At 41.8% G+C, this 19,651-nt stretch overlaps 1 protein-coding gene across 3 annotated transcripts in view; it reads right to left on the minus strand.

Moving 5' to 3' along the window:
• The window catches only part of tfdp2 (transcription factor Dp-2), a 47,467-nt gene that overhangs the window by 22,673 nt on the left and 5,143 nt on the right, over positions 1-19,651 (minus strand). For all 3 annotated transcript variants that reach the window (XM_062976631.1, XM_008106215.3, XM_008106214.3), the window contains exon 2: positions 16,954-17,043. In XM_062976631.1, the coding sequence (XP_062832701.1) occupies positions 16,954-17,043 (90 nt within the window). The remainder of the gene's footprint in view (positions 1-16,953; positions 17,044-19,651) is intronic.

Genomic DNA, 19,651 nt, shown 5'->3' on the forward strand with positions numbered 1-19,651 from the left:
AAAGAAGAGTGTAAGAATCCCAAGAAATAAACTTTAGAGGATTGCCACCATTACATTAAAAGGGGGTTTAATTAAGCCTGTTAAAACAATACAAATAACTAAAATACCGGAATCAGTCAGGGGCAGCTAACACCTCTGAACAAAAAAATTCCCCCAGGCAGTAAGAAACCAGGAAATGAATCTGGCAAAGCCATTAATGCTAATCAAGGTGATTAATCACAACATTCACACTGGCCTCCAACAGACAAGAGTTCCTTTTCCCACCCTGGACCTTCCACAGATATATAAACCTTCCTTGCCCAGCTTTTTCTAATATACCTCAAAACCTCTGAGGATGCCTGCCATAGATGTGGATGAAACGTCAGGAACATGGCCATACAGTCCAGAAAACACACAACCACCCTTTGATTCCGACCTTGAAAGCCTTCGACAACACCTGGAGGTGCAGCAGGTCAAACTCCTGAACTTGCTAAGGTTGGCCGTTAGAATCCAGGAAGCGGGGGGGGGGGGGGAGCTTCTGCCAACCTAGCAGTTCAAAAACATGCAAATGTGAGTAGATCAACAGGTACCGCTCCAGCGGGAAGGTAACGGCGCTCCATGCAGTCATGCTGGCCACATGATCTTGGAGGTGTCTACAGACAACACCAACTCTTTAGCATAGAAATAGAGATGAGCACCAACCACCAGAGACAGAGATGACTAGACTTAATGTTACCTTTTTTATATGTTTATTAAAGTTTTCCATATTATGTACAACGAAAGAGTGAGAACAAATTTAATATAGAAAGTAGGAGAAACGGTAGAAAGAATAGAAAAATCACCTCAAACACACCTGCCAGAGGAAAAAAAGAGAGGAAAAAAGGAGAGAAAAAAAGAAAAAAGTGAAAAAAAAAATTTAAAATATGTGTGTGTGTGTATGTATGTATGTATGTATGCATGTATTGGACTTCTGTTCTTCCTTCTGTTCATATCTCTTAAGTCTTTTAAAATTTCTTGGATTTTCTCTCCCGTTTATTCACTTTCTTTAAGTATTCCCTCTTCTTCTTCTTATAGTTGGTAATTCAATTTAATATAGTCCTCAAATATTGACCAATTGGTCATTTTTAGTCCTCTGCATGTATTCTTTTTTTAACAAATATGTTAGTCGATCCATGTCCTTTATCTCCATTACTTTATTTAACCAAAATTCTTTATCTGGTGTCTTTTCTAATTTCCACATCTTGGCAAAGACCATTCTCGCTACAGTTGTTAGAAAGATAAGTAATTTTTCTTTGTTAAGGTCAGCAAAAACTTCTGACTTGAACATGCTTAGTAAGTAGATTTCTGGTCTCATTATGTATTCCACTTTTAATATTTTGACATTCTTTATTAATCATCTTTCAGAAAACCCATGTCTTTTCACAAGCCCGCCAACAAGGATAGAAGGTTCCCTCCTTTATCTTGCATTTCCAACATTTATCGTCTGCTTGTTTATACATCAAACTTAATTTCTTGGGAGTTATGTACCACCTGTGGAGCATTTTTAACCAATTTTCCTTTAAGTCCATTGCATAGGTGAATTTCAACCTTCTTGACCAAATTTCTTCCCATTCTGTCATCTGTATTGATCTTCCTATATTTCTTTGCCCAGTTTAACATCAAAGTTTTTACTTCTTCTGTTTCAGTTGCCCATTCGATCAATTTGTTATAGATTTTAGTTATCAATTTCTTTTCTGTTTGTAGTATAGAGTCCCAAAAATCTTCTTTTCCACAAATACCTATCTGCTTGTCAAGAGGAAAACCTTTACCTTAACTACACATATAATCACCACATTTAATGTCTTAAACTAAGGGAAGATAAATTTTGTTTGTAGCCCCTAATTCCATTTAGACTTCACTGTACCACCATTTCCTGCCAAAAGCAATGTTGTTCCTTCTGGAAAACTCCCGGGTCTGCAATGCACCTTCTAAATAAGTTTCAAAGTCCTCCTGCAGAACTTAACACACAAAAAACATTTTTTAAAAAAAAACAAAAAGTGGACTTCCCGCTACTTCTACTTTTTACAGAATCACAGTGAGGACAGTGACATAATGCAGGGAATAGGACAGGTTGTGTGAGTTTACAGATGACCACTCAAAGAACCACAATTACAGGTAAGCAATCCATTCTTCTTCTTTGTGGTCTATGTGACTCACACATGTGGGTGATCATTTAACTAACTCACCAGAGGTGGATAAGTATCACAGAAGAAAGTACTGTTGCACCAAAGGCTGTATCTTCCCTGACTTGGACCTCCAGACTAGAGTGATGAATGAAAATCAGATACTGTGGCCATGTTGCTACTTGCAAATATCAAGGAGTAAGAAATTACTGAGAAAAGCAATATATGTCGACACCATCCTTGTTGAATGAGTGCTGAATTTTGATGATGGCCATTCTTTTGCTAAATCAGAAGATGTAATCTGGTTACTACTTGTGCCTTCTTGCCAACAAAACAAATGAACAAATAAGATACAGATCCTAAAGATGGGTTCTGTTTGGACAAAAGGCAAGTGCTCTCTTGACATCTTAAGCATGGAGGAAAACATCCTGGGTGTAGTTCAAATTATGACTTTACGTAAGAAACATCTATCAAAGTAGATTAGACACCACCTTTGCATAGAATGACTTTCTCTGGGTGAAAAAGCTTGCCATATCTGAGGGAAGCCAATTCTCCAGTCTTTCTGGTAGATGTAATAAATAATATATAAACCTAAAAGATTTCCATCAGTTTAGGTTGAAGACACTCAAGTGGCCTACAACACAGTGATTACTGAATTAAATAAAAAGTATGGTTTTAAAAATATCTTTGGAAAATGATTTGAGCTTTTTCTTATATTGATTAACTTTCTTCTCTTTTTTAAAGCTTAAAGTGTTTGTTTCAAGAGAAATATACTGTAATTTTCTATTGTAGAAGAAGGGTCTGGATGCTAAACTGATGCTAGTCTAGAAGCTTGGTACTTAACAGATTGCCTCTACCTGTACAGGCAGCCCCCAAGTTACGAACAAGATAGGTTCTGCAGATTTGTTCTTAAATTGAATTTGTTTGTAAGTTAGAACAGACCCATTTTAGGTGTAGCTCCAGCCAAACACACACACACACACACTCACTCACACAACCTTTCTCTATGCTATCCAAACCTGAGATATATTGGATAGCATAGGGAAGGGTTAACATCCCTGTGGAGCTTGTTTCTGTGGAGCCCCTGTTCAGAAAATGTCACCTCGCTTTCTGTCCTTGTGATCATTGGATTTTGAAAAAAAATTGGCTTGTTGTGGAAACTAGGATTGGTGGGAAAGATTCAGTGGAAACACCTTTTCCCCATGATAACTTTTTCAGAAGTGAATTTCACTTACTAGGGTAGATTTATCTGGCTTCCTGTTGACTGGTCCCCAATTTTAACTATGAGTCATTTGTAAGTTGGATATTTGTAACTTGGGGACTGCCTGTATATAGCTGCCTGAACACTGGGATCTGTTGAAGAACCTTTCTCTGAGTTCCACTAGTGGCAGCAAGAAACAGGAAAAGGACTTGTTTGTAGTGACACCTCCTGTTGGAGCCCATATGATAGCCAAGTTAAATTCATTTTGGCACCATTTGGGGCTAAGGCTTCAAGCTTGATTCTGTATAAGCATATTGTTTTAAACTGCTTCAACAGTTTTCTATGGTACATTTTAGACTAGTACTTTTTGTCTATACCTTGTTGAAGGTTTTTATATAATGTGCAATATAAATATTTTAAAAGATAAAACAAGTATTGTCTTTTTCTTTTAATTACAATAGTCCTGTTTATAAAGTACAATTTTAATCCCATCTCATTTTTATTTTTGAGAGTATGGTGCTATTGAAGAAGGGCTTCTTCAGAAGAAGGGCCGGGTTGTGGCGCAGGCTGGTTAGTAGCCAGCTGCAATAAATCACTCTGATTCACTCATGAGTTCGAGGCCAGTCCGTGTTGGGGTGAACACCTAACAATTAAAAATAAAATATAGCCCCTGCTCGCTGCTGACCTATGCAACCTGAAAGATAGTTGCATCTATCAAGTAGGAAATTTAGGTACCACTTATATGTGGGAAGGCTAATTTATGACACCATAAAAATCATCCAGCTGCCGTTGGAATGAGGAAGTGCCGTTGCAGTGGATGATGAGGCAGCTGCTCCCCCTGTGGCCGGAATCAAGCATACCCTCAGGAAGCTGGAGGTGGTTTAAATTGCCTCTGCGTCTGTCTCTGTCTTTATTCTATGTTATATGGAATTGAATGTTTGCCTTATATGTATACAATGTGATCCACCCTGAGTCCCCTTCAGGGTGAGAAGGGCGGAATATAAATATTGTAAATAAATAAATAAAAATAAGGGCTGCACTTTGTGCCTGATTAGGAGAAATAATCACTGACTACAAAATTTAGCAAGCCAGTTTTTATTGACTTTAGTGTTACTGTTCCATTATTGAGACATTTCAAAAAAAATCCTTTACACATCTTAATCATAATTTCCATGGCTTTCAACTAATATCCCTTGACTTTCTCTGTCCATTTTCCATTTCCTTGATTTGCAAAAAGGGGCAAACCTGCCTTAAGGTTTCATAATTAAACCCCCAGTCTACCATTTATTTGTATCTCTACCCATGTCAGAAGGTCTACAAAAACAGCATGCTCTTGCAGTGCTGGCTACACCCTTGAGAAGCTTTTTTGCAACAAGGTCAGCATGATGCAAGTATGATATCAACCAGATGCTGTTCTGTTGAGAGGTCACCTTCTCTTTGTGAAACTGCCAATCAAAACATGCATACTTCCTTGATAGCAAAGAATATTCTTATTGGTTTGGGACACTGCATTCACTTCAATCATAACATAAATTATAGCAAAATCCATTTACCCCAAATTGTGAAAATTATTCTAATATATCTAGAAAAAATCCTATTTCCTAAAGTGAACAAACATTTTAAAAATAATCAGTTTTCTTTTTGCTGAACATGCATAATTTACTTTGAATAAATTAAAAATATTTGTATAACAGTCTTCAAGATGGTATGCAAAGCAGAAAGTATAAAATATAATCAAATCACCAATATGATTCTAGACTGAATCAATAGTAGTATAGTGTCTATCTAGACCGAGTGAAGTAATAATAGCACTCTATTTTGCTTTGGTCAAACTTCACCTGGAGCATTATATCCAGTTCTGGGCACCACAATCCAAGAAGGATGTTGAAAAGCTGGAGCATATGCATGGAAGAATAGCCAAAATGATAAAGATCTGGAAGACATACACTATGAGGGGTAGCTTTAGGAGCTGGTTATGTTTAATCTAGAGAAGAGAAAGTCAAGAGGTGGCATGATAGCCACTTTAAATATTTAAAGAATGTCATATTGAGGAGGGAGCAAGTTTGTTTTCTGCAGTTACAGAGACTAAGACACGGAAGAATAGATTCACATGACAGGAAAAGAGATTTCACCAAATCATTAGGAAAAACTTCCTGACAATAAAAGTTATCACCAATGGGTTATGCTGCCTTGGAATGTGGTGGAGTTTCCTCTCTGGGGGTTTTTAAAAAGAGGGTAGATAGTCTTGTGTTAGAAATACTTTCGTTGTGTGTTCCTGCATATCAAGGGGGATTGGACTGGATGGTCATCCAACTATTCCAACTCTATAATTTTAAAATGTGAACCAGCACTAAAATTCATTTAAAAAGGAAATGGTGCTGATTTAAAATACGTGTGAAGGGAAAGGAAACAGGTGTCAGAAGATCCTCTCTGATTTACATGTGCTTCCTTCTTTCAAAATCAATATATTGGGGAGAAAGAGGGCATTCTCTCTCCCACACCCCCATACACACACACACACACACACACACACACACACGCAAACAATCCCCATCTATGCACTAATTCATTCCAACCTTCATGTCAGCACACAAACTATGAAGTTAAATTATTCATAATTTTTCTAAATCATTTAAATAAAAGTCAACTGCATGTTAATTAGTAGTATGAAAACTTAAAATTTTCTGTGTACATTCAGGTCCTTTATTACTCAATTATAAAGTCCTGAAAAAGCCATATTGGGCATGAGTTCCCAATTTTTCATAACACAAAACACAAAGAAAATACAAAAATTGTGTAAAAATACAGTTCTTCTCAGTAAGCCTGTTCAAACAAAGCTGGAATCTTGGGGGCAAGAACTGTCTGTACAGGCCCAATATAAGGATGTGAAATTATTTCATGTAAGTACCATGCATAGCATTTATGAAAAATGTATTGTAAGTATACTGATCATCAGAAGAGATCAGAGTTTATTAAGTGTTTTGCCCAGATACACATTTTTAAACTGAAATTATGGGAGGTCATGGGAGACATGTTTTTGAACTGAGGTTAGACTTTACCCATAGTAGCTCGTATAGTAAACCATAGGATGTTATTGCTTAATTTGAAATAGGGCAATAGTATTTGGACTTTCAATCTGAACAATTGGAGCTCTTACAAATTCACTTCTGGACCAATAAGCATAAAAACTGCATAGCAGTAAATACTAGGTTTGAAGCTAACATTCATTCAAAGCAAAACTTTAAAAAATAGAATTTAATATGCACTAGATTCCTCTGAAGACTGTATACCTCACCATGCAGATTCTCTGCCAAATTTGATTTTAATACAAAAAACCATCTTGATTTTATGATGAATAATATCTTCAATCTATAAAAGTGTGTCTCAACTAATGAGTCTGATTCAATTCTATAATACCATCCTTGGATGTGAAAATAAGCACTCTGGTACAATAATACATATCTGTACATTTAATATGTTCAGAATTGAACATGTAAGTATAGTTTCTTACATTATATTTGTAAGCTATACATTCTGCTCTTTAAACAAGGAAAGAGGATTATGGTTAAGAAGTTGTATTACTTTTGACCATTTTAATAACATTAATGTCTGCAATTAAGAACCCAAACTTTTCCATTTGAAGACTGTGTTAAAGTGAATAGTTCCTGTTAAAATATTTAGTACAAAATCATTAATATTATGCAACCACTACATTCTTTGTAAATTAGTTGGTTCTGAAAAACAGTATTTTAAGCTACATTTAAAGACAGGAACAGGGACTAACTTCTGGACAAAGTATTCTTCTACTCTACTGCCATCTGCTGTGAGGGAAAAAAACAAAGCAGATTAAAGATTCTTTGAAAGAGCCCATTCCAAAGCTTGCAGTTTTGCTCAGGCAATGCTCCACTGCAATAATGCTACCTGTATAGGCCTACTGTCTCAATCTCTTAGCATGTTTAAAGACTTTGTTACAGCAATATAGTGGAGCTCTGTCTGACCTCTGGAACGGGGAAATGGTGGCTTCCCAACTCCAGGGATTTCTGGATGAAACAGATTATCTTGATCCATTTCAATCTGGTTTCAGGCCTGGTTATGGAACAGCGACAACTTCAGTTGCCTTGGTGGATGACATACGAAGAGAACTAGACGGGGAGTGTATCCCTGTTGGTTCTCCTAGATCTCTCAGGAGATGGTCCTTCTGTGTCATCTCACCAGGATTGGACTGGGAGGCACTGTCACGACCCAGGCTACAGAGCACCAATAACCATACGCAGAGGCCAGATTCTATCTAATATCTTTATTAAGGAAATATATAAGATTAATAAAAATAAATGTAAAAGTTAGTTCAGAAGCAGACCTTTCAGGAAAGGTCAAAATTAGTCCAAAAAAGCAATGTCCAATATGAAATATTATGTTCCAAAGTTGTAATCCAATAACCGAAACACTCACTTTGCCAGGCAAAGTGAGGGGAGATGACAAGGTCCTTTAGTCCATAAACTTGAGCAAGGCTAGGAAATAACTTGATACTTGAAGCAAGGCTTAAAACGTGGAACAAGGTAACAAGGAACAAGAACAAGGTCCGTGGAATAACTTGGTAAAATCCGTGATACAAGGCAAGGTATAGTCCTGGAAAACAAGCAAGGTCCGTAGGTAAACAAAGGCTGGAAACTGGAGCGAAGGCTGGAAAGCAGGGCAAGGCTTGAGCAGGAACGAGGCTTGAAACGGAGCGCGCTGTCCAGACACAACTCGCTCCGGAGGCTGACGAATTGACTCCGCGAAGTTACTACGCGGGTAAAACACCTATATAGAGTCTAACTTTCTCGCCGAAGCAGTTCTCTGGGAACCAGAAACGAAAGCTAAATTCTGGGACCAGATGTTTGACTCCCTAAAGATTCTCACGGAAAGCAGTCTTAATTGGCTACATTCTTAGCTGCAATTCTAGCACTCCTGCGCGAAGCTGCTTCCAAACCCCTCTGTTGTTTACAAAACTCACGGCGCAAGAACACGGGAGATGTGGGCTCTGGGTTTGTTTGACATACTTCTGGGACACAACTTTCTTGCAGGTGCAAGGTTCCCAGATCTGCCTGGGAAAGATCTGGCTGAGAAGATTCCAATTCTGACTGGGAAGGTAAAAAACCCAAGTTTTCTTCTTCATCAGGGATTACAATGTCCTGAGCAGGACTACAAGGCCCATGGGTCATCACACTATCCCCCTCCTCAAGGCCCCTCCCAAACTGGGGCCCTCTCCCCGAGGCGCGAGGTCGCGGCTTGGCGGGATAGGTCTGATGAAAGCGACGGGTTAGATCAGGAGCATGGACTGTGGAGGCGTCTTCCCAAGAGCGTTCCTCAGGGCCAAAACCCACCCAGTCAATGAGATATTGTAGGCGGCGGCGGTGAAAGCGAGAATCCAAAATGTCCTCAACCTCGAACTCCTCCTCCCCATTCATCAAAACAGGAGGGGGGGCCGGTTGGTCTGTATCAGGACGCACACCATCCGCCGGAAGGAGCAGGGACCGGTGAAACACTGGGTGGATGCGCATTGAACGCGGAAGTTGGAGTTTGAAAGTCACGGGGTTTAATTGCGCCACCACTGGATAGGGGCCAATGAAACGGGCATCTAACTTCCGGCAAGGGCGGTGGGAGGGCAGAAAGCGAGTGGACAGAAAAACCCGATCTCCTACCTTGATTTCGGGGCCCGGCTGGCGATGTTTGTCAGCGTGGCGTTTATAGTCCTCCTTGGCTTGGTCTAGTTGCTGGAGCAAAAGTTGTTGTACCGCTGTGAGTTCCTGCAGCCAATCCTCTGCTGCGGGAACTTCTGAAGTTTCAATGACAGGGGGAAAGAAACGTGGATGGAAGCCGTAGTTTGCAAAGAACGGCGTTTCTTTTGTAGAAGCTTGAACTCCATTGTTATAGGCAAACTCTGACAGTGGTAACAGAGAAGCCCAATTGTCCTGTTGGTAGTTTACATAACAGCGAAGATACTGCTCCAAAGTGGCATTGGTGCGCTCCGTTTGCCCATCTGTTTGGGGATGATGAGCTGAAGATAAGCGAGAGTCTATGCCCAATAGTTTTTGTAGTGCCTTCCAAAAACGAGAGGTGAATTGAGATCCACGGTCTGTGACTAAACTCTTGGGCAATCCATGTAGTCTGAAAACATGTTGAAGGAATAGATCTGCAGTCTCTTTGGCCGTGGGAAGACCTTCACAGGGAATGAAATGGGCTAACTTGGTGAAAAGGTCCACCACCACTAGGATCGTGGTGAATCCACAGGAAGGTGGTAGGTCAGTGATGAAATCCGCAGAAATTATTTCCCATGGCCGAGATGGGGTAGGAAGGGGATGCAGAAGCCCTGAGGGCTTCTCCCTTCTTATCTTGGAGCGCTGGCATACTGGGCAGGTGTTGACATATTTTTCCACATCTTTGCGGATCTTGGGCCACCAAAAATCCCTTAGGATCAGATGCATGGTTTTAAATAGTCCGAAATGCCCTGCTGGTTTGCAGTCGTGACACAGACGAAGCGCTTTCTCCCTGCCCGGTCCGGGTGGGATATAAACATGATTTCTATAGCATAGCAGTCCATCTTTAAGCGAAAAGGGAAAATGCAGACCTTGGCGAAGTTGGTCCTGCGCCCAGGCATCTGCTTGCTGACTAGCCCTGATTTCTTGAGCACAGATGGGTCCTGGAGTAGAGGAAGTTGAACCAATGGGAGTGGATTTGGTGTTCCCCACTGTGAGCGTGGCAAAGTTCTCGGGTTGTAGTAATTGGGATTCAAAGGTCTCCTTGCGTCCTGCAGCGTATTCCGGTTTACGTGACAGGGCGTCTGCTTGCTTGGTTTGGGCTGGGGTCACATAATGAATCTGGAAGTTAAAACGTTCAAAGAACAAAGCCCAACGTTGCTGCCTCTGATTTAGTTTGCGGGCAGTTCTTAGATGTTCTAGATTTCGATGATCAGTGTGGACTTCAATGGGAAATTTGGCCCCTTCTAGCCAATGTCTCCAAGTTTCAAAAGCTGCCTTTATGGCCAGTAGTTCCTTTTCCCAAATGGTGTAATTTCTCTCTGGTGTGGTTAGTTGACGGGAGTAAAAGGCACAGGGATGAAGGTGGTCTCCCACCGGTTGTAAGAGTACAGCCCCAATTGCCACATCAGAGGCGTCCGCTTGCACAACAAAAGGGGTTCCAGGATCTGGGTGCTGTAGAATTGGCTGGGACGTGAATAATTTCTTTAGTTGCTGGAACCCTTTCTCTGCTTGATCAGTCCAGCGGAAGGGCTGTTTTCCACGGATGCAGCTAGTGATTGGGTCAGACCAGCGGGCAAAATCTGGAATGAACTTGCGGTAATAGTTCGCGAACCCCAAGAAACGCTGCACCTCTTTCTTGTTAGTTGGCGCCCGCCATTCCAATACTGCTGAAACCTTGGCTGGATCCATGGAGAGCCCTAGAGGTGAGATACGGTAACCAAGGAAATCTACCTCTTGTAGATCAAAAGCGCATTTTTCCAACTTGACATAAAGTCCATGATCCCGCAATCGTTGTAACACCATTTTGACGTGGTTCTCATGTTCTGATTGTGATCTAGAAAACACCAAAAAATCGTCCAGGTAGATTATCAAGAACCTATCTAGATAGTCCTGAAAAATGTCATTGACAAAATGCTGGAACGTTGCGGGAGCTCCGCATAATCCAAAATTCATAACTCGGGACTCGAATAATCCGAATTTGGTCTGGAAGGCGGTCTTCCACTCGTCCCCTTCTCTGATGCGAACTAAGTTGTAAGCCCCCCGAAGATCCAGCTTGGTGTAAACCTTGGCTCCTCGAAGCCGATCCAGTAGATCCGAGATTAAGGGTAGGGGATAGCTGTTCCGCTTGGTGATATTGTTCAATGCTCTGTAGTCCACCACCAAGCGTAGTTCCCCTGACTTCTTCTTCACAAACATCACTGGGGAGGCGGCTGGGGATTGAGAGGGTCTAATGAATCCCTTACGAAGGTTTGTCTCTATGAATTCCCTGAGAGCTTCTTGCTCTGGTTCAGTCAGGGAGTATAGGTGCCCTCGCGGGATCGGGGCCCCCTCCACCAGGTCAATGGCACAGTCATAAGGTCTATGTGGGGGTAATTTCTCGGCTTCCTTTTCATTGAATACATCCCAATACTCGGAGTACTTCTTGGGCAGGGTGATGATGGGCTCGGTGTCTGTGGCATGGCAGACCTTGGCTACAAGGCAATGGTTTTGGCAGTACTGTGAAGCAAACTGCAGTTCTCTGTTGGACCAGGAGATGCTTGGGTCGTGGAGAGTCAGCCATGGAATTCCCAAAATCACAGGGAAATGGGGAACCTCGGTAACAAAGAAGGAAATCTCTTCCATATGTTCCCTTATCCACATCCTGGTGGGTTCCGACCACTGACTTACGGGGCCCGTCTTGAGGGGGCGGCCGTCTATGGCTTGCACCACACGGGCATTCTTGAAATCATGATATTGTAATCCCAGAGAGTCGGCATACTCTCTATCAATGAAATTGTTGGTGGCTCCGGAGTCTATCATGGCGTGGATCATGACGGGTCCCCTTTTTGCTGACCATAAGGTGACCACGAGAAGGAACAGGACCCCGGTTGGCGGCTCTTGAACGGGTTTTTTGACCGGGTTGGCGAGCCTCTCTACGCCCGGTCGTTGGCTTCCCCCGCCGGCTGTGTGCCAGCCGGCTCAGACGCCTTCGTCTCCGTGGAGGACGCCGCCGCAAGACGGGCGGCGGGCTTCCCTTTGGCTGGGCACTCTCTGGCGAAGTGGCCCCCGTTCCCGCAGTACCAACAGAGGTTTAAGCGTTGACGACGGGCCTTCTCGGCGGCATCTAATCTGGGACGCACGTTGCCCAACTGCATCGGCACCTCCTCGCTTCCTCTGGGGTATGGGGTTGGTGGTGGGGGTCTCCACACTGGACGTGGCTGAACGCTGGCGGGAGCGGGGGGTTTTGCCCCAGCTCTACCGCTCTGGCCTCGAACCCACTGTTTCCTGTTGGCAATCATGACTTCAGCCCGTAAACATTGATCAATGAGTGCTTCGAGGGTCTGGGGAGGATCCACCTTGGAGATTTCCTCCAGCATTTCGATGTTGAGACCCTCCCGGAATTGTCCTCTGAGGGCTACATCATTCCAGCCGGTGTTGTGGGCCAGCACTCGGAACTCGGCTATGTACTGAGACATAGGTCTGTCTCCTTGGAAGAGGCGACGGAGTTTGTGACCGGCTGCCTCCAAATTGTCCTCGATTCCCCAAGTCTCTTTAAGGTGGTCCAAGAAGCGTTGCGCGGATCTTAGGTGTGGAGAGGCTTGGTCGAACAGTGCCGTCGCCCAGTTGGCCGCTGGCCCGTCTAGAAGACTGTAAACCCATGCCACCTTGATGTCTTCTTGGGGAAATTCGGCAGCACGGGCCTCTAGATAAGCTTGGCATTGGCGACGGAAAACATGAACCTTAGAAGCTTCTCCAGTAAACTTGGTTGGCAACGCCATGGCCGGTAGACGGATTCCGCGTTCCTTCAAACCTTTTATTTCTCCATCCTGGGCATTGAGCTTATCACGGATTCGATCCACCTCATCCTTGTCGATGGTGTAGGTAATCGGCTGGCCGCTCGGCCCAGGTACGGTTCCGGTAGACATTCTGGCCGAGGTTAATTGGTGCTTAGGGAGGCGGAGTCAAACTGTCACGACCCAGGCTACAGAGCACCAATAACCATACGCAGAGGCCAGATTCTATCTAATATCTTTATTAAGGAAATATATAAGATTAATAAAAATAAATGTAAAAGTTAGTTCAGAAGCAGACCTTTCAGGAAAGGTCAAAATTAGTCCAAAAAAGCAATGTCCAATATGAAATATTATGTTCCAAAGTTGTAATCCAATAACCGAAACACTCACTTTGCCAGGCAAAGTGAGGGGAGATGACAAGGTCCTTTAGTCCATAAACTTGAGCAAGGCTAGGAAATAACTTGATACTTGAAGCAAGGCTTAAAACGTGGAACAAGGTAACAAGGAACAAGAACAAGGTCCGTGGAATAACTTGGTAAAATCCGTGATACAAGGCAAGGTATAGTCCTGGAAAACAAGCAAGGTCCGTAGGTAAACAAAGGCTGGAAACTGGAGCGAAGGCTGGAAAGCAGGGCAAGGCTTGAGCAGGAACGAGGCTTGAAACGGAGCGCGCTGTCCAGACACAACTCGCTCCGGAGGCTGACGAATTGACTCCGCGAAGTTACTACGCGGGTAAAACACCTATATAGAGTCTAACTTTCTCGCCGAAGCAGTTCTCTGGGAACCAGAAACGAAAGCTAAATTCTGGGACCAGATGTTTGACTCCCTAAAGATTCTCACGGAAAGCAGTCTTAATTGGCTACATTCTTAGCTGCAATTCTAGCACTCCTGCGCGAAGCTGCTTCCAAACCCCTCTGTTGTTTACAAAACTCACGGCGCAAGAACACGGGAGATGTGGGCTCTGGGTTTGTTTGACATACTTCTGGGACACAACTTTCTTGCAGGTGCAAGGTTCCCAGATCTGCCTGGGAAAGATCTGGCTGAGAAGATTCCAATTCTGACTGGGAAGGTAAAAAACCCAAGTTTTCTTCTTCATCAGGGATTACAATGTCCTGAGCAGGACTACAAGGCCCATGGGTCATCACAGGCACTGTCTTACAGTGGCTCCGATCCTTCATGGAGGGCTGTACCCAGAAGGTGCTGTTGGGGAACTCTTGTTGGAACCCCCAACCATTGACCTGTGGGGTTCCTCGGGATTCCATTTTGCCCCCCCCCCCCCCCATGCTGTTTAACATATACATGAAACCGCTGGGAGTGATCATCCAAAGTTTTGGAGTACGGTGCCTCCTATATGCAGATGTCATCCAGCTCTACTACTCCTTTCCACTTAATGCCAAGAAAGCTGTTCTGACCCTAAACCAGTGCCTGTCATCAGTATTGGACTGGTTGAGAGCAAACAAATTGAAACTAAATCCAGACAAGACAGAGGTACTTCTGGTCAGTCGGAAGGAAGACCAGGGAATAGGAATCCAGCCAGTGCTGGAAGAGATCACACTCCCCTTAACACAAAGGTCCGCAGTTTGGGGGTCCTCCAGGACTCGGCATTGAACTGGAGGCCCAAGTATCAGCAGTGGCCAAGACGGCCTTTGCACAATTAAAACTGGTGTGTCAGCTGTGCCTGTTCCCTTGAAAAGCTAGATCTCGCCACAGTGGTACATGCCTTAGTTACATCCTGTCTGAATTACTGTAATGCACTCAACATGGAACTGCCTCTGAAGAGTGCTCAGAAACTTCAACTGGTCCAAAGAGCCGCAGGTTGCTAATTGGGGTTGACAACAGGAGTGGGTGACCTGCCTGTTGCAGTAGCTCCATTGGCTGCCAGTCTGTTTTCAGGAACAAGCTCGAGACGGTTCAGGTCCAGGCTATCTGGCTGACCGCACCCCCTTGTAGAAACCTGCCTGGGACCTGAGATCTTCAGGAGAGGCCCTTCTCTCAGTCCCACCTCCATCTTAAACATGGTTGGTGGGAATGTGAAACCGGGCCTTTTCATTGGCCTCCCACTCTGGAACTCCCTGCCCAGGGAAGTCAGAATGGTCCCCTCCCTGATGTCTTTCTGGCAGCAGGCTAAAACCTTCATCAGCTTGCTTATCAAGGAACCACTTACCGCATAGGCAAGCTGATGAAGAAACACAACCTACAAACTATCTACAGACCTACTAAGAAAATCCAACAAATGTTATGTTTCGTGAAGGACAAGAGGGATTCTCTAACCTCTACAACAGTCTACCACATACTATGCAGCTGTGGACAAGTCTGTTGTCAGACAGTGTTCAACTCAACTGAGGAGACGCAGACAAGATTCCAGATGCTTTAATCTGGGTAAATCTTGTAAAGAATAATGCAACAGTAGGTGAAAAAAATGATAGTTTCCTAGGAGCTGGACAGCCATGTTCTCTCTTCAGAAGAAGTACAGGCTTGAGAGAGAAGGTAGTAGCTACTGCATCATAACTAGGGGTACAGAAGTTCAAGAGGGCCAAACTACAAAGCAAACACAGTATGGCAGATTGATATACCATGCTCTGGGGCATGACACTGTCCATAAAGCACATGGTTGGCACATAGAGCTTTTACAAAATGGTCAGTAAAACATGACAACTTGACAACAGTTACTGTTTGTAACTGTTTGCGTAATAGTGAAATACACTGCTTTGAAATTGGGGGCATCATTTTTAAGCACTCTGTATTCTATTGTATATAATGGGACTTGTGCATCCCCATATTTTGGTACATAATGGTATATATGCTATATATCCTTATATAAAACAATGAAGAACTCAAACATGTACCAAAGAGGATATGTGAAATGGCAGGAGACTACAGCAAGGTATGGCTACACATCACCATAATGCTTGGTGGCAAAAAACAAAGTTGGCTTTGGGAATTTTTTCCCCTATATTTTTGAGCCATGGTTGGCTAAATCTATGGATGCAAAACCCAAGAGCGTGTGTGCGCATGCGCTAAAAATGGTAGAGGCAAGTTGTTTCCATTACGAAAAAAGTTTTTTCAGCTAATTGATCAGAAATAACAGTGTGCATATACGACATTGTACGGTTCTCTTGTGTAATGTATAGTGTACATTGAGTAAAATAGACACAGCAAAATGTCTGTGAATTACTATTTTGTTCTTCTACTACTGGTGGATATAAACCAATGACCTGCATTTGTCAGAAATGTGATTTTTGCCAAGAATCAAGTATACAGCGGGAATCTGTTTATGCTAAGCAAAGAAGCTACTGCAAGGGGAAAACAGGAAACATTGTGAAACTGTTCTTAGTTTAACCAATTAGTACAGCTGCACAAGGCAGTTCTATTACAAAATTGCATGTATTTGGAACAGTACTTGCATTGATTATTTCAAATATATTATTCTATACAGCATATTTAGAAATGTGCATTTCATCAAGTACCCATTCTGATGTTTTCTTCAGAAGCCCCTATGTACTAGCATCTATGACTACCCTTCTCAGCACAACACACTAATATATGGCAATTATTTATCCCCAGTAAATACACAAGTCCATCAATATATTTTCATAGTGAAGAAACCTATGAAAAGGTTTGTGAACACTGGGTTGCTGTGAGTTTTCCAGGCTGTATGGCCATGCTCCAGAAGCATTCTCACCTGACGTTTCACTCATATCTGTGATAGGTATCCTCAGAGGTTGTGAGTGGACTAGACGGCCCTTGTGGTCTCTTTTAACAAATGTTACATATGTGATTAAAAAACAGTACCCAAACTTGTCATGTGGGGGAGAGGGAACGTACTGATGTTTGCATACTGTAAATCTCACAACCTCTGAGGATCCCTGCCATAGATGTGGGCAAAACGTCACGAGAGAATGCTTCTGGAACATGGCCATACAGCCCAGAAAACTCACAGTAACCCAGTTATTCCGGCCATTAAAGCCTTCGATAACACAATGTCTGAACATTTGTAGCTAAGCATGCATACTGGCAACCCTTTTACTGGTTATCAAACAGAACTGCTATTCTGTATGTTTCTACCAATTAAAAGCTGTTAAAAGAGCAACAGTACTTACCATTTGTGGTCTGACATTTATTACATTTACTGATGATAATGTTTTGGGCAAAATCCTAGTTGGTGGTAGACACTGGCAGGAACGTATTTTCTAAAAAACAAAACAAAACATGAACCTTATTTTCTTATACGCAAAACCACATAACTACACAAATATTTTGTCTTATAGATATACCAGTAGCTATATTATTCAAAAGACTAACACGGCAAATAAGAAACAAATTATTTATTTAATTTATATCTCAGTTTTCCTCCTTCAAATACTTAGGAAAACTGACCTGGCATTGAAAAAAGCAAATTATCAGGTAGAAACTGTCTGAATTAGATTTAATTCAATGACTGAAAATATTGCATAATGATGTTGGCTTCTACTTTCTCAATAACGTCTGTTGAAATGTGAGTGATAAATCGAATCTAGTGGCAGTTATCCAATTCCCAGGGGTTAGGTCTGGAATTCAGAGGATGGCGCTAAATGTAAGAATTGTATTGTCCTCTAACATTAAAGCCATACAGTGTCAAAGTAGATTTAAATGGTGTTTTTTGTCAAGCACAACTGGATCACTATGTATTTCTATTAGAAACATAGCCCTGTTGGAAAGACTGTATGTCCCTCAGAATTAAACTTGTAATCTCCCCCCCCCCCTGGAATTACACTGTGAGTTACAACATTTTGGTGGTGATGGTTGATTTATAGTGAGTCTTGATTTACAGTATGCAATCATCAGTAGGTTCCCCCACACACAACATGACAATGTTGAGTACTGTTTTTTTAACCACACATGTAACATTTGTTAGAAGAGACCACAAGGGCCATGTAGTCCACTCCCTGACATGGAGGAACACACATTCAATTCTTGTGCCAGCTTTTCTGCTTTTAAAAGTTGATATACTCAATGCTTGTAGGCACAGTGATGTGATAAAGCATTTTCAGTTAGCATTTTTATTTTACCTCTGACCAGCTGCCTTTTTCTGAATAGGTGGCTGTCAGAAAGCAACAACAGGAGGCTTATTTATTATACATTATATAACTTTGTGAAATCTGGTCAAATTTCTTGCAGTGGGAACTGCCTGTTCAAATTTCCTGGAGGATACCTTTTCTATTCCTGTATCATGTACTTCGTTAGCATAGTAGGAGTGGTGTCTGATCTCCCTCCCTCTCTTTCAAACAGACACAAGTGTTGTCAGGGCAAAAACTAGCAGTACAATAAATACATTTTGCCTGACAGCCTCCAGCTCATCTAAAATGGAAATACAACTGAACATCAGTGACAATGTTCACTGCTTTAGAAAAAGTTTCATTCCATCTTTGTTGTTACATGAAATATCTGTCAATGCTTCCAAATGCATGCTCCAGTAAAAGCTTTGATATTGGACCCAATTAAAAATTAAAAAGTGAAGTGTTACTTTGAAACAATTTAGTTAACTCATTTAGTGTAAGAACTCTGCTGCTCAGGATACTTACTATTTTAAAATAAAAATAATGTATGTTATTATTTGTTATTATTTACTTTATTTTATCCCGCTTTTCTCCCCATAGAGACTTGATTAACTGATAAGACATGATTTTTTTTTACCATTTGACATCCTGTGGTAACTTATCCATCTGAACAAATAAAAAGTAGCAGTTAGCTATGGCATCTTTAAATTAAAAAATGTAAGAATATATGAGAAATACTACTCAATTTAAGAACTTATATTTGCAACATCTTACATAAACTTTGTATCAGAAATGGCATGTAATTAAATGTATGCACTTAATTGATAAATCAAGTAAATACTTTATGGATCTAAGCACAATTGGCTTGTTTCCTGTAAGTGTACATTAGACCAAGTGTACATTTCTGAAGAGAAAAGAAGGTTATTTTTTTGCCCATAAAAGTAAGCCAGCTTAATGGCAGTTACAGCCAAAATGATTCAGGCACCAAATGGTGCCACCCACACTGAATCATAATAACCCATAAGGCAATGGAATGCTCTGCTGTGTTTATGAGCCAACAGTAACCATACTCCTAGGACAGAACCAACACTTTCAAATCACAAATAGCCAAGAAAAAAAACCTGCAGAATTAAGATGCTCAACACCACCCGGTAAACTGTTTCTTCTACACACACTGATTGCTAGTGATGTTTTTTCCCCGTTTCCTTCTCAATTAGCAATGTTATGTGACAAAATGCTTTGTCAGCTTTAAAATTCTGGCTTTAACTATTTTATTTTCACTTCACTGAGCCATAGTCAGTATAGTACCTTTCATTCAGACCCAACACCCTAAGCTATCTGGAAAGGAAAACAGTGAATGTAGTTCAGTTTGGAACTTCTATTCATGTGACAACTCATAGTAACTTCATCCCTGTTCCTGTCCCAAATATACTACCGTTTCCACATAAACAACATTACAGGAACAATTTATTTTGCAAACATTACATTATGTTCTGTTCTAAGCTGTTGTAACTAAAAGGTCTCCAGTCTGTTTTGTAAAATACTTACGTTGCAAAGAAAACCCAAACTGGTCTTTTCTCTGATCTAAAGAAGAATGCCTCTTACTGCATTAGCAACACATCAGCCTTTGTAGCCATTCAAAGGAAACTTGAGCTGGTGCAAGACATAACAAATCAAATGCAGAGCTATGCCATTTTAAAAGTTGATATCTAAAGGCACCAGATGGAGAGCAATTTGATGTGAGTCTCAACCAAGGGACAGG

The sequence above is a fragment of the Anolis carolinensis genome, chromosome 3 (assembly GCF_035594765.1).
Source record: "Anolis carolinensis isolate JA03-04 chromosome 3, rAnoCar3.1.pri, whole genome shotgun sequence".
Classification (NCBI taxonomy): Eukaryota; Metazoa; Chordata; class Lepidosauria; order Squamata; family Dactyloidae; genus Anolis; species Anolis carolinensis.